The 15076-nt window shown below is 44.1% G+C and overlaps 2 protein-coding genes across 7 annotated transcripts in view; both read right to left on the bottom strand.

Annotated features, from left to right (window-relative positions):
* The window catches only part of MCOLN2 (mucolipin TRP cation channel 2), a 51134-nt gene extending 46190 nt beyond the window's left edge, over window positions 1-4944 (bottom strand). The window contains exon 1 of one of the 2 annotated variants that reach the window (XM_045584387.1): window positions 4768-4944. In XM_045584387.1, the coding sequence (XP_045440343.1) occupies window positions 4768-4844 (77 nt within the window). In that variant the 5' untranslated portion in view covers window positions 4845-4944. The remainder of the gene's footprint in view (window positions 1-4767) is intronic. The other variant, XM_036446805.2, reaches the window with a different exon arrangement.
* A 7036-nt stretch (window positions 4945-11980) lies between these two features.
* Window positions 11981-15076, bottom strand: part of MCOLN3 (mucolipin TRP cation channel 3) — a 28232-nt gene continuing 25136 nt past the window's right edge. For 4 of the 5 annotated variants that reach the window (XM_036446667.2, XM_036446670.2, XM_036446669.2 and 1 more), the window contains one exon: window positions 12216-12762. In XM_036446667.2, the coding sequence (XP_036302560.1) occupies window positions 12628-12762 (135 nt within the window). In that variant the 3' untranslated portion in view covers window positions 12216-12627. Of the gene's footprint in view, window positions 11992-12215; window positions 12763-15076 lie in introns of those variants that run through there. The other variant, XR_006742172.1, reaches the window with a different exon arrangement.

The raw sequence follows: 15076 nt of genomic DNA, 5'->3' as shown, positions 1-15076 counted from the left end.
CCCTGCCCTTAATTTAAAAGTGGTGAATGGGTGGTGGAATGCAGAGACTGAAATTCAGTGTTTCCACAGCAATGACCGTGTTGGCCCTAGGGTGAATGACACTGCTATCTGGTAGATGGGAGATTTTATTTAGAACAATCTCAAGCAATGCCCACATCAACAATAAAAATTTTTTAAAGTAATAAAAATTTAACAAAAGTTTTTTGTTGTTTAATTTTTTATATAGTTTTATTGATTTCAGAGACAAAGGGAGAGGAAAGAGAGAAGCATCAATGATGTGAGAGAATCATTGATCAGCTGCCTCCTGCAAGCCCCTTACTAGGAATTGAACTGACAACCTGGGCATGCGCCCTGGCCAGGAGTCAAACTGTAACTTCCTGGTTCATAGGTTGACACTCAACCACTGAACCACACTGACCGAGCAGGTTTCTTTTTAATTTATTCTAAATTCCTACAGTGGACTGATTAGCTCATGGTTTGCTAATCTCTTGAAAGAGGAAGAGAGAGAGAGAGAGAGAGAGAGAGAGAGATCCAGTTCTCTGAGACTCTGGGGCAATTGAGCCCCAATTAAAGGAAGTTAAGGGGCGGGGGGGGGGGGCGTCAAAGAAAGAAACTTTAGTTACTTTCTCAGCACCGCTCTCAGAACATAAAATCAAAATCAAGGGCCATTCTACTCCTGAGAAGCACCCAGAAGAAAAACTGTAGGGGCCGCCCATAAAAGATGAGCATTCCTTGGGGAATTTCCCTAAAGAGAACCCTGCTGCTAAGTTCCCATCCCACCACCTCCCATCCCCACTGGCTGTTTCCGGCCAGCAGGAAAGCAGAAGTACAGCTACACATACTGAAAGTCTAAAAGTGCTGGTTGTGAACAAGCCTCGCCACCTTGGAAAATACATCCTGAAGCATCAGCCTTCTGGGTCAGAGATAAGAAAAACAAAACTCCATTTCTCAGCAATACCAAATTTCAAATGCAGTTAAAGTTGAAGATGATGACTGGAGTTATGGCATTTCTTACAGTTTTCTTTCTTTAACATTTTCAATATGTGCCCAGTGTAACAGGGTCATGCTAATAACAATTTGTAAGTAAATGTAAAATTAAAAGAAATTATAAATAATATTCCCCCCCCCCCTTATTTTTGGACAGGCCCCCTTCAGTGTCAGTTGGAAAGTTCCTAAATTCACCCTATTTCTAGCAATTCCCTCTTGTTGCTATAGGCAGTGGTTGGCAAACTCATCAATCAACCGAGCCAAATATCAACAGTACAACGATTGAAATTTCTTTTGAGAGCCAAATTTTTTAAATTTAAACTACTTCTAACACCACTTCTTCAAAATAGACTAGCCCAGGACTTGGTATTTTATGGAAGAGCCACACTCAAGGGGCCAAAGAGCCGCATGTGGCTCGCAAGCCGCAGTTTGCCGACCACTGCTACAGGGGATACAATTTTCTTTAAAAGCCCACCATTTGGTGTCTGTAAATTCTTCCGTAATTACAGACACCAAAGATAATTTCCCAGAATCCTTAGCCTTACTAGTCACCAGTTATTGCCTGACAGGCATTTCAGACGGAAACCACCGTATTTATTCCAGGGGAGATGGTAAGATTCAACCTTCAGAGGAGAAAAAGGAAGCAATCCCTCCAGCTAAGGGCTCCTCACACTAGGGAGCAGGGGGCAGGGGCCCATATGCGAAACAGAGAAACCTCAGCTGCAGGCAGGATGACGAAAGTGGGAAGGAAAAACCCTCAAAGAACTGCCAAGGTAAGCAAATGGGTAAACAAATAAAGGCTTTAAAACACTTGATAGGGAAAAGAACATTGCAGTTTGACAAAGAAAATGCAGCCTGAGGATAAAATGGCTTTTCCGCTATGAAGTCCCTAACGGGTGCTATAAGAGCTCAGCTGATTGCATTCTTCAGCACTCACGCTAGCCTCCAGGCTCCAGCTGAAGGTAACTCACAGTCCAGCCTCTGGAAGATTCCCCTTCTAATCGTCATAGCCCAGGGGGTTTTCTTTGATCACTGTTTTTACTTTGAAAATTGTCCCCAGAAGAAGCCACCTGTTTTAAGAACTGTCTTATTCTGGGTTTCACTTTCCTGTTAGACACCTAGCCAAAGAGATGAGTTTGTGAAGATGGTCGTCCCTGACTTGGTTCTGTATTCTCTGCCACTCCGTTCAGAACTTCTCTCCCTATTCTTCTTACCAGTATTTGCTTCTTTGTGATATTTCATATAGCCCTGCTGGTGTGCCTTAGTGGTTGAGCATCGACCTATGAAACAGGAGGTCACGGTCAGGGCACATGTCCCAGTTGTGGGGTTCAATCCCCAGTGGGAGGCATGCAATGGGGGAACGTGCAGGAGGCAGTGGAGGGTATGCAGGAGGCAGCCGATCAATGATTCTTTCTCAGCATTGATGTTTCTCTCTCTCTCTCTCTCCCTTTCCCTTCCTCTCTAAAATCAATTTTAAAAAATTTAAAGAAGGTATCTTATATGTATTGTATTATTTTGTTTAAAATAATACTTTTGATATGCTTCTTCATGGGAGAAAAGAATGAGGCCTCTTTAAACACTTCATTGGGGATTTATCAAATTGTAACTGCCAGAGGTTAAATAAAATTGGCACTATTATGGTGGTCTCTGCATGGGAATGGTCGGGGGAAGTGTGGAAAAGGTGCCTGGTGTTGAAAGGTCCGGGCCACGGAGCCTGACTTATGGGAAGTTCTCATGAGAGGAGAAGGGAAGTTTCCTGGCAATGAGAGTTGGGCTGGCCTTAAAGCATGAAGAGGAAGATGAGCTTAAGTGTTGAGATTGCTGGGCTCAATAGGAAGAAGCTATCGGATGCCCCTACCTTGTGCTGTTTAGTTAGCACATCACAAAGGTGGTTGAGCAGTTTTTAATGTGTGAAGTCCATATCTGGCCTCTGGGGGGGAGGCAGTTGGCCCTTTAACAGAAAATATCAGAATCTGTGTCCTGACATTTACAGCCTCTCCTTCCCCTCCCTCACTGACCCCTTCTTCCATTCTCAGTTTACAAAGACACACAAGTTTCTGTTTTCCGCTGGTATGGTACATATAATCGTACATAGTATTTTTCAAATCTGGATCCCTTCAAAAGCTATTTATAGGCATACTCAAATGTGTGTCCTCTCGTGCTGTAAGAATGGGAACTTCTAAAGATTCTCACCGGATATGACAAACCCTTTAAGTCCTGAAGGAAATGTACTAAGAAAAATACTGGACTTGTGGGGAAAAAACAGAAAAGTAATAACACCACACCCACCATCAGCACAAACCTGTTTACCGATGTAAGCAGAAGAAAGTGAGGGAATGAACCCTGAGTCAATTTGCTCCTCTCCTGATAAGGACAGCCCTTTCAGGAAGGAATATGCATCTTCTATCCATCTGCCCCATTAAATCGACACCCAGCATTGAAGGAAATAGTTTATAAGCTACGTGATACCCGGTCATTTTGTTGCAACAAGTTGCACCCAAGTTATGTCTTCTAATTCAAAAGTGGTCTTTCAAGAATCTACAAAATATATGGCACGTTTGCTTGGGATTAAATGCTCCTCTGCACAGCCACCAGGGATCAAGCAAATCCTCCTCTGGACGCCTGGCCTTCCTTGCTAGCGTTAAGTCCACTTACCATATTGAGAGTGCCATGCAGGAAAGGCAGGGAAGAGTCTCTTCTATTTTAAGAAAGTTTAACTACCCGCCACCAGATTTGTTTTGCGAGCAGGGAACAGGGCGCCGAGGCCCCAAGGCCCCTCTGTACTCATCACGCCCAGACGCAGCTGCGCAGCTGGCTGGTTGCAGCTTTGACCACTGATGTGGGCCCCCTGGCTGCGCCCCTGGCTGAACTGTACCCCTTTCATGAGGCAGAGGAATTGAGGTTAACCACACTGCAACCCTCCCACCTGAGGAAAAGGCCTGTTTGTTCCGGAAGGCAAAGCCCAGCCTTCTCAACTGGCTGCTAGCAGTTAACATAAGCGTCCCCCGGGCAGCAGGACGGCGGTGCTATCGTCTAGACCAGGAGAGCCCTCAGGATTTCTCCAGGATCCGTCCGACATCCCCAAAGGCGCAGCTCACGCGCCTCACCTGACGGTCACTCTGAAAAAGCCCCCAGTCCTCCCTCGAGCTGTCTGGCCTGAGGCAGAGGGCAGGGCAGACAGGCAGGCCCTCCTCCTTCCAAACTTTCCACGACTTTGGGATTCTAGGCACAGGCAGGTCGCCTTGACGGACCACCTCCCTGCTTTGGGCCCTCCAGGTACTTCTCCCTTCTCCTCCCACCCCAGACCCCACACCTCACAGCCCTACCCCCCAACTCCCACCCGCCCCCTTTCGCCCGCTTCTTACCCTCCTGCCGCCCAGCGGACCTCAGTCCCCGGCGGGCGGGCGGGGGCTGCGGGCGGACCTGCGCTCGCCCCGCCCCGGTCCCCTCCCCTCCTCTGCCCGCCGCCTCCCGCCCGGAGGAGACCTTTTCCCGGGAGACTTGTTCCACGTGTCCCGGAGCCAGTCTCTCGGGGAGGCGGGAAGCAGCGAAGCGGCTCTATGGGGCCGGAGGTGGGCGATGGAGTGGAGGTGCGGACGCTAGAAGCCCGCGGGGAAAGCAGCCCGAGAAGGGGCGGCGGTGGCATCTCCTGGAGGGTCCGTGGGATGGAGGGGCCCGTGGGACGGAGGGACGGTGGGATGGAGGGCACGTGGGATGGAGGGCCCGTGAGATGGAGGGGCCCGTGGGACGGAGAGCCCGTGGCGTGCCCTGGGCACTGACCTGAGGCCCGGCCCCCAGGACCGGGCTGGGGCTGTGTCCAACACCGGCAGGTCCAGCGCCTCCGCTCCGCGAGGCATGGCGGCCCCGGCGCCACGGGAGAGGAGGCCGAGGACGCGGCTGCACCTGCCCCGCTGCCCCCCCCCCGGCGCCCCGCTCTTGTCCCGGGCGCCCCGCTCGGCCCGCGCCCGCTGGCTGGTCTGCGGGAGGCAGGACCCAAGAGGCGCCTCCCCAGGGGTCCGGGCGCCGCGCTCCACTGCGCCCCCGGGCGGCGGGGCCGCGCACTCCCAGCCCTCCTGCCTTCCCTTCCCGGCGTCTCCGTTCACGCCTGCTTTTCCTCGTTGGTGCGTGTGTCCATGCCCTCAGCCCTGTCCGTCCAGATGCGTTTGGGACGCCGAGGGCTGGACACTGAGCTGCACGAAGAAGAAGCGCCTGGCCCGTCCCTGTGGGACCCTCACGTCCGCTGACAAGTTCATTCGTTGCAGCGGTGTGTGTGTGTGTGTGTGTGTGTGTGTGTGTGTGTGTGTGTGTGTGTTTTATTTTGTTTGTTTTTTTCTGTCGTGCACGGTCACAAAACCCTGTGACAATGACCCAGTTTCAGGGATGTTAAAAGTGCTGCCCGCGCGCAGGGGAGCGGAACACGAACCGCCTTTGGGTTGCGCGGGGGCCCCTGCGGGCGCACAGGGACCGCGAGACCCGCACCGCCCAGTCAGGCTGCGGCCACCGGCTGCGGCCACCGGCTGCGGCCACCGCGGAGCCTTCCTCCCGCTGCACGAAAGGAAGGTGCCTGTGGGACACCCGGCATGAATCTTAGAGAGGAGGGTCGAGGGCATCTGACCACACGCCCTGTTTGTTCCACTGAGGGTGGTGTGGACTTGGCGGTTTGGACCCGGCGAGCAGGCTCCTTCCGAGGGCGCCCTCTGTGCCTGCTCATCACACACACACACATATATACTCCAGATGGAAGCAGATGGACAGACTAAGGTACATTAGAGCCTACACAACTGATTCTCTTTTGAAAGTTACTTCCAATAGGCAACTAGGCAAAGATGCCTTATTTCAGAGCCCCTTTCATCAGAGGTGCCTCCTGGGTACACACAGGCTTGAGGGATTCCGTTTATTAGTCACAGTCCCTGAAGGTGGGCGCAAAAGCGGTGAGGTTAGGTTCCTTTTTTGAAGAAACGGAGCGGAAATGTCACAGCGCTGTTCTTGTGTGGAAGGTGGGGATTCCTGTGGGGAGGGCGGGGACTCCTGTGACGGAGGCGGATGGTGGTTTGACGGGAGAGTGTTGGAGAAGAAAAGCCATCATGAAGGGACAATCCCATTAACCTCAAAATGCCAGGGCACCACGAGGGACAATCATCCCTTTAGAAAGGGATGGTCGAGTGGGATAACGTTTTTTGTATGGGCACACTTCTCATTATAAGCCCTGTCAATTCTACACAGTAACGTATCAGCAAGTAGTTATTAATAAAAATAAAGCAAATGGTTAGTGTTGCATTTACTAAGAGCGTTTATCATGTGCAAAGGTTCTGCTTCAGAGATCCAAGTATTTGAGCGCTTACTAGGTAGGGAGATTGATTTACATATTTACCTCATTGAATGCTCAGCACTCTGTACTGTTCTCTCTCTTTTGAAATGAGGAAGTGGTTTTAGAGAGGTTGAAGTTACTTCTCCAAGGTTACCAACAGAGTGTGTAGTATGCCCAAGATTTCTATGCCCTTGGTTGAGTCTCCAAAACGTTGATTCTCACCACACTGCTACACTGACAAAAGACATGATTAACAGCTGCCGCCCTTCAGCAGCTTTTCTGATCTGGAGACGTTTCTGTAATCAATTGCACATCTGTAACAATCTATAAATAGCTGCACAAAGTGGAGCCAAGATGCGTGTACATAAATAGCCAAATGCATATGTTATCCCCAGGTAAAAGAAAGTAACTTCTTATAGAACCCTGTGGAGGGAAAATAGTTGCAAAGTATTGAGTTATTTTAATGTGCAAATGAAACATATCATTGAAGCCAACTCTGATTTGGTAGGTCTGGAAGAGGACTTGAAGTTTTGTATTTCTAACTAGAAGTTACTGACACTGCTGGTCCATGCTCCACTCTTTAAGTTGCAATATTCAACTTGAGATCATGAGGGATTTGAGGATGGAGAAGAGGGAAGGAGAGTGAGAATGGAAAATACTTGAGGCGGATGGCTGTGAGTATTACACAACCTAAAAGACATGAATTATTGTTTCTAGGTACCTAACCTAACCATTCTATCAGTAGTGAGTTAAATTACAATAGGCATGATGTTTTTCACTTTCAAAATTCAGTGCTGATGGAACATCCTCGCTCCCATTTCTCACTGGCAGTATGGTCATTGTTTTGTGCTATGATTTTGTTTCTTTCAAATACCTGAGCTCTGTTCTGTACTGCAAAGTACAAAAAGCTATGCACCAGACTCAAATCTGTAATGACCAGTAACCATAGAACACAAGAATTTTTTGCTTGACAGTGTACTATAACAAGGAATTTTGAATTTATAGACCTGGAGTTTCTCTAGCAGGTTGCCTTCATATGAAAGTTCAATTAATTTACAATGTTAAATCAGAATTTTTTTAAGTCTAGGAAATGTAAGACAGGCTAATAGTAAAAATGCATTTGTTTTCTGGGATAGGCTGGTAAGAATAATATTTACTGTGAAGTTTATGTGGAGAAAGTACGAGTAAAATAGGAGAACACTGCTGCCTTTTATTTACTTACTGTTCACATCCTTTACAGTTTTTATTGATGTGCAAGCAGTCTTTGTACATTGTAGATATCAATCCCCTGCCAGTTGTAGACATTATAAATACTGTATCTCCTTCCAGAATTCACCTGTCTCAACTTTGTTCATGGTGTTCTTCCTGAGATGGAAGTTCTTAATTGATATTATGAAACCAAAATTAAGAATATTAATTCAGCCGAAACCGGTTTGGCTCAGTGGTACAGAGTCAGTCTGTGGACTGAAAGGTCCCGGGTTCAATTCCGTCAAGGGCATGTATTGTACATTGGTTGCGGGCACATCCCCGGTAGGGGGTGTGCAAGAGGCAGCTGGTCAATGTTTCTCTCTCATTGACGTTTCTAGCTCTCTATCCCTCTCTCCTCCTCTCTGTAAAAAATCAATAAAAAATATATTTTAAAAAAAGAATATTAATCCATATAACTTAAGTTTTTGCACCCTTAAGAAGAGTTACTCTACCCCTAAGTCACAAATCTTTTTCTGCATTTTTTAAAATATTATTTCAGTTTTACCCTTCTCATCAAAGTCCATTGTACCTCAAATTTGCCTGTGGCGAGAGGTAGGAAGGCAGCTCAAGTTTTCTATGTAACTAAGTCAATTTTCAGCAATTTATCTTATGAATCAGGGGTTAACAAACCTTTCTTTAAAGGGCCAGGCAGCTAATATTTTAGGCATTGGGGATGTACTGTCTCTGTTGCAACTACTCAATTCTGCTTTTGTAGTGTGAAGGCAATCACAGACAATATGTAAACAAAAGATTGAGGACCACTGGCCTAGAGGTTTCTAGAGAATATCATCCCTTTAGCTCTATAATATTTTGTATAATAGTATATCAGATATGTCTTTGCAAATAGTTTGTCCAGTCTGTGGCTTGTCTTCTCATTCTCTTGATGGTGTCTTTTGCATAGTATCTTAATTTATTGAAGTCATATCTCCCTCCTCCCCCACTACCCTTTCCCCAGATTGTGCTTGCTGTTGCATCTAAAAATGTCATCACCAGCCCTAGCCAGACTGGCTCAGTGGATAGAGCATTGGCACAGACTAAACTTGCAGGGGTCCTCAAACTTTTTAAAGTGGGGGCCAGATCACGGTCCCTCAGAGAGCTGGAGGGCCGGACTATATGAACTACTAATTCCTACTGTAACACCTCGGCTGCGCTCACTGCCCAAAAAACCTGGCGGGCCGGATCAGACTCCTCTGCGGGCCGCATGTGGCCCGCGGGCCATAGTTTGAAGACCCCTGGACTAAAGGGTCCTGGGATCAATTCCAGTCAAGGGCACACACCTCAGTTTTCAGCTCCATCCCTGACCCTGGACTGGGTGCATGTGGAAGGCAACTAATCTATATATCTCTCTCACATCAATGTTTCTCTCTGTCTCTCTCCCTTTCTTCCACTCTCTCTAAAAATCAATGGAAAGATATATTCAGGCGATGATTAACAAAAAAATAAAAATAAAACAATTAAAAGTCATCACCAAACAAGAACATTTTAGTTTATAGTTTTTCATTTTACATGGACATCAATGATCCATTTTGAGTTGGTTTTTGTGATGTTTGTAAGCTTTATATCTACACTTACTTTTGTCCTTGTGGATATCCAGTTGCTCCAACACCATTTGTTGAAAAGACTATCTTTGTCCTTTGTCAAAGATTAATTGACTATATTTGAGTGAATCTATTTCTGAGCCCTCTATTCTGTTCCATTTATCTATTTTGCTATTCTTTCACCAACACCACTTTCTGGATGACTATAGTTTTATAGGAAGCCTTGATGTTGGGTAGTGTTTTCCAACTTTATTCTTTTCCTTCAATATTGTGTTGGCTATTTGGGGTCTTTTGCCTCTCCATGGAAACTTTAGAATCAGTTTGTCAATATCCACAAAATTTGTCACTGGGATTGTGATTGGGATTGTTTCAAATCTATAAATCAAATTTGAAAAAAACTGAAATTTTGACAATATTGAGTTTTCTTATCCATGAACATGGAATATTTCTCCAACTAATTTTGTTTTCATTTCTTTCAAAGGAGTTTTGTAGTTTTCCTTATATAGATCTTTTCATTTGAGTCTTAGAACTCAATTTTTAAGGTTCAAAAAATCACCTAGATTTTCTAATTGCTATTGTATTGAATTTATAGATTAATTTGAAGGGAATTGAATTTTTACCGTGATAAGTTGCCCGCATTCATGAATATATTATCTCTGCAATTACTGTATTCAGATATTTTATGTATTGTAATGGCGTTTTTGAAAGTTTCTCTGAGAAGGTCTTTCACATTCTACCTTAGAATAATTGCTGGATAATTTCTAATTTTTGTTTCTATTGTGAATAATTTATCTTTCTTAAGAAGTTGTTAAATTGATCTTACATACAACAACCTTACTGAATATTTTAATTAGTTTTGAAAATTTATGAATTCTATTAGTTTTCTATGTAGACCACTATATCATCAATTAGTGAGAATTTTATCTTTTTTTCCTAATCCATCACCTCTTTATTTATATGTACTAATTTAATCTGAAAATTGTATGTTGGGACAAAAAGATTAAAATTTAATATTTATTATATTTTTAAAGCCTTATAAAACAAATAGAAGAAAATGGCATCTAAATTGTTTAAAGAAAATGTGCATCAACAAAATCAAAATTTTTCTAAAAACAATGGTAACAGGCAACACATATTCTATGATAACTATTTTGATGTCTATAAACTCTTTTCCTTGGGATTTCTCTTTTGACTAATGTGGTAAAAAAAAACACAAAAAAAAACAGAAGGCAAGGCCAGTCTGAACTCTGAACCTTATGGATAGTTCCTTATTTGTAGTCCCAGTAGAGGGATTTAGCTGTTTCTGGTCCAGCTCTGATCCATGCAGCTACTGTGAACTATTTGCATCGGAATTATCTTGCATGCCTGATAAAAATGAAGAGTCCTGATCTCACCCTTGGACTTGAAAAATAAGAAATCTTTGCTGATATTACCTGCACATCCACGATTTTAATGTGATTCTATGTCTACAAGCTTGAGAATCATTATGTCAGGGGCAGAGAGCAGAGAGCCTGATCTCTAGACAAATGGACATCACCAACAAAAGTCTAATAGCCCCCATCTCCTTCTTGCTGCCCCGTCTAGAAACCTGGGAGAAGAAAGGGAGACTTCTATTCTCCATTCCTTCTTACAAGAACCTTGACATTCTTTATGGCACATACACATAAAAGGAAACCATGGAAATTACTGGCCTGCCCAGAGCAAGCCATTGTACTGGTTTGAGGACAGTTCCAAAAAAGTCAGTGCTATTTCTTTCAGGAAATAGTAGAGATACTCTCTCATGGTCATCCTTCCTAAAAAGTAGGCCCTGAAATTCATCAGGGACTCCTTCCCGCCACAGTAGGAAAGCTTGGAGAATCAGGAGACTTGTGATTAATTAATTCCACAGCAGGAACATGATTTCAGGGCTAACCAAAACCCCAGGCCCAGCACTGATCAGTGGTTTTATGTTCCCTTTGAAGTATTATTGCTAGTCCAAAAATCTTGTAAGAAGTAAAAAAAAATATTTATCAAATAATAAACACAACTTAAAATTCACATTGCATTCTAGTAAATTTTGGAAATGATCATAATTCAAATATTACAAATAAGGAAAAAACTCACCTAGAGGTTTAGGTTTTTTTATTTCTAAAAAAGCAAAGGCACTACAAACATAGCTTATATTTGTTGTAATTTCTTACATTTCAACACCTAGAGCCATTGTTACAGTCATGATTAAATAAAGATTGTAGTGTCTCAAGACTATTTTCATTTAGCCATTAAATCAAAATAAGAAATTGACAAATTAGTTTCCTTCAACAACAACAACAAAAAAAAGAGCTTGCTTTGAGAAAACCTTTATTGCACATCATTGAGTTCATTTCTATTTGAACAAATGGTACACAAAACAAAGATTTATGTTCTGAAAATCCCTGAAACTTCCAATCAGCATTTTGTAAGGATAGGGACTTTGGTTTTGTGTCTTTTAAAGGCACACATTTCCCACTTATTTTTAAAATTTTAAATGTGAGTTATGGAACCTCTCCCCACAGACAACAGTTCCCAACCCTAAAATGCCGCTTCTTTCCGAGGCTGGAGGTGCCTTGTGAAGGGCACACAGTACACCAGTGTTCGCAAGGCCACGCAAATACTGATAAAATAATCCTCGTGGGATAGAACATGCATTTGAATGTACTTTCCATTTTCATAAATGTATAAGATATTCTTTCAACTTTTTACTTTAACACTGAAGGAGAAAACTTATACATGAATACTGAAACACCGGATCCTCTCGAGAACTATAAGAAGCATATAACAGTTGTCCTTCAGAAGTACCGGCTTGTTAGTGAGTGATGGTTGTTTCCTATTCTGGCCTGGTTGTTTCCTATTCTGGTCTTACAAAGCAATGATTACTGGATATACAGCAACATCCTCTCTCAATCACAAGTGGGACCAGTCCAGGCAAAGTTTTCCATTGATGACACAATCAGCACAGTCTGAATCACTGTAAGCAAGAGGTTAAGAGTTCGAGTCAAGAGTGGTATGGAGCCCTGGCCAGTTTGGCTCAGGGGATAGAGCATCAATCAGCCAGTGGACTGAAAGGTCCCAGGTTCAATTCTGGTCAAGGACAGGTACTACCTCAGTTGCAGGCTCAATCCCCAGTCCCTGTCAGGGAGATGGTATGTTTCTCTCTCTCTCTCTCCCCCCTCCTTTTCACTCTGTCTAAAAATCAATGGAAAAAATACCCTCAGATGAAGATTAACAACAAAGAGTTGCATAGAAAACACCTTCTAAAGCGATGGCAAAATAAAGAACGAATAAGAAGCCAAAGCTTTACTAATCAAAGGTAGTGTTGTTGTTTTTTAAATAAACTTAACATATAGCTAAAAAGACGACAATTATTGCTTTAAAAATTATAAACCTAATGAGTTCTTAATGAATTATAGCTGTCAATTTGCTCAAAATAATAGTCTTCAAACATACTCTACCAGATCTTAAAATATCCATACAGTTTCCCAACTCGGCTACACATCATATTTTCCTCTAGAGCACAGATAAGCCTGAGAGCTACTTGGTACAACAGCAGAATATAGATCCTGGAGGTTCGTCGTCTAATCTGTACTTCCCCGAGTTGGGTAGATCTTTGCACTCTGATATAAATGTCCGAAGGCTGGTCTCTGGGAAGCCATCCTGCTGGTAATGCTGTGCAGGAGAATAAAAAGAATAGCTCTCATTAATGAACCCCTTGAAACAGCTTTTTAGTCCTAGTTTAAAACAGCTCATTTGGCAAGAGAGGAGATCTTTCTAGAGGGCTAGTGTCATCACTTCCAAGTATTTTCAGGGAGATGTAGTCGCTAGAGCCACTCATGCACTTGACTAAAGTAAACTGGGTCCGGAATTCAGCAGTGCCCTCCTGGCCTCTCTTTTGTGGGTCTGGTTCAACCCCAAACAGGCATGTTGAATCTGGGTCCTCCTGAGCCCTCTGTCCAGGAAGCATCCAGCCAGTCCTGCTCCCAGTCTGAGAACCTCACCCTACAGCCCATGACTTGGAGGCCAGTGTGTATCAGGCACCTTGGCTAAACCTAGTTCAGGCCACAAATGGCCCAGCTGATGCAGATTTAACACTATTGTTAAATAGCTAGGAGGGAGGGGCATACCTGTCCTTCCTCTGCCCAGCCCTGAATGCTCCTAAGCTGGTCCAGATGTCTGGACAAAGATCTGAGTGCTGTGAGGGACCTTTCCAGTCTGCTCACCCTTTGGGAGTCTCTCTTCTGGACAGAAAGGCTTGTTTAAGGGCCTCATATTTATACCAGTTTGGGGGTCTACTAAGGTGACTAGACGTCCCCCTTTTGGTGGGGACAGTCCCGATTTTTAACAATTTGTCCCGTGTCCCCCAGCGTTTTAAAAAGTCCTGCCACAGGTCCCAGGACAAATTGTTAAAAATTGGGACTGTCCCCGCCAAAAGCGGGATGTCTGGTCACCTTATCTAAGACTCTAGTCTAGAAGGTGCCCTGACCAGAAAGGATCAGAAATAACTTAGTGTTCCCATTTGGACGTGGGCTGGGCCCACGAAAAGAAGTTAACATCTAAACTGTGAGTCGCAAGTTGTGTTAACATCTAAACTGTGAGTTGCAAGTTGTGTTATGGAAAGTTGTCAAGTCATGTTACCCTTAGAGATAGTGGATGTCACCTTTAAATAACAGATAGTTCTCTGCATGCAGAGTGGGAGGTTTTTAGAGCATTATGGGGAGGGATTTGGGCAGGTACAGCTACATTCTTTCTCAGTCACCTTGGTGACTCTACGCACAAATCTGCCAAGCAAGCAGTGAGGACAGTCAGTTCCAGAAATCTGATTCAATGAGCATGAACTCATGGCCCTGGATTCATGAGCAAAGTTTTCAGAATCATCAACTCGTAATGCATCAACTCCCAGGGGCCCTCTCTTTATCCCTGGTCCATCACACATCATTCCGACTCTCATACCCAGGAAGAAAAGTCCTCAAGTGCAAGTGCCTATGCCAGTAGTGTACCTAACAATACAAGGTTTTCAAAATGTAAGTCTATATAGATGTTTATTCCAAAGGGCTTAAATAGATTTTTTTTAAATGTCCTTTGTGAATGATAATACAAATCATAACACCTTTTTAAATCAAGTTTCCAGTCTCGCCTGGTTAGCTCAGTCGGTAGAGCATGAGACTCTTAAATCAAGTTTCCAACTGGGGAAGGGACCATGCCAAGGAGTAATGAGTTCAGTGACAGCACACTCCAAATGAAGAGGTCAATTTTTCTTTATAAAACTGAATTTTAAAAGTTCCCCACTCCAGCAGCACCAGGGAAGCTGGTCCTTAGGTCAGCTGTGGCTGGTTTTGTTGCTTTTCTGAGCCTGGAGCTGAAATACAACTGAAACCTAGGTGTTATTTCTAGGGAGGAAAGGTCAGGGAGTCCAAATTGCATGACCAGCAATATGCTAGGAAGAGAAAAGAAAGGCCCCCCTGAGGCCAAGGTTCCACCCTACAATTGTCTTTTGTTAGATAAATGACAATATACCTGCCAATGTCCTCTTTCCCCAAACTGTCTGTCTAGCTGCCTACCACAGAATGAACTGGGGGAAAAATGACCCAAGTGATGTGAGATTAATGCTATCGGTACCTTTTATATATATATATATTATTAATACACTAGATGCCGGGTGAACAGATTTGTGCACAAGTGGAGTCCCACAGCCTGGCCTGCACCCTCTTGCAATCTGGGATGCCTCGGGGGATGTAGCAAGTGCCAAAGCACAGGGAGGAGCCCAAGCCAGGGCTGCATGCAGCTCCACTGTCGCTCATCCTGGCCCAACTGTGCCTGCTGCTGCCATGGCTACGTCCCCTAGTGATCAGTGTGCATTATAGCAACCAGTCAAATGTTCGTTACAGTCATTCTGATTGTAATAGTCACTTAGGCTTTTATACATAGATTATTTCTTCTCTCTCGTTTCTTTTTTTAATTACTTTGTATTTTACCTTAAACTTTA

This window comes from Pipistrellus kuhlii, unplaced genomic scaffold, assembly GCF_014108245.1.
Source record: "Pipistrellus kuhlii isolate mPipKuh1 unplaced genomic scaffold, mPipKuh1.p scaffold_m20_p_2, whole genome shotgun sequence".
NCBI classification, from domain to species: domain Eukaryota; kingdom Metazoa; phylum Chordata; class Mammalia; order Chiroptera; family Vespertilionidae; genus Pipistrellus; species Pipistrellus kuhlii.
The sequence above is the reverse complement of the archived record's forward strand: the minus strand, read 5'-3'. Positions and strand labels throughout refer to the sequence as shown.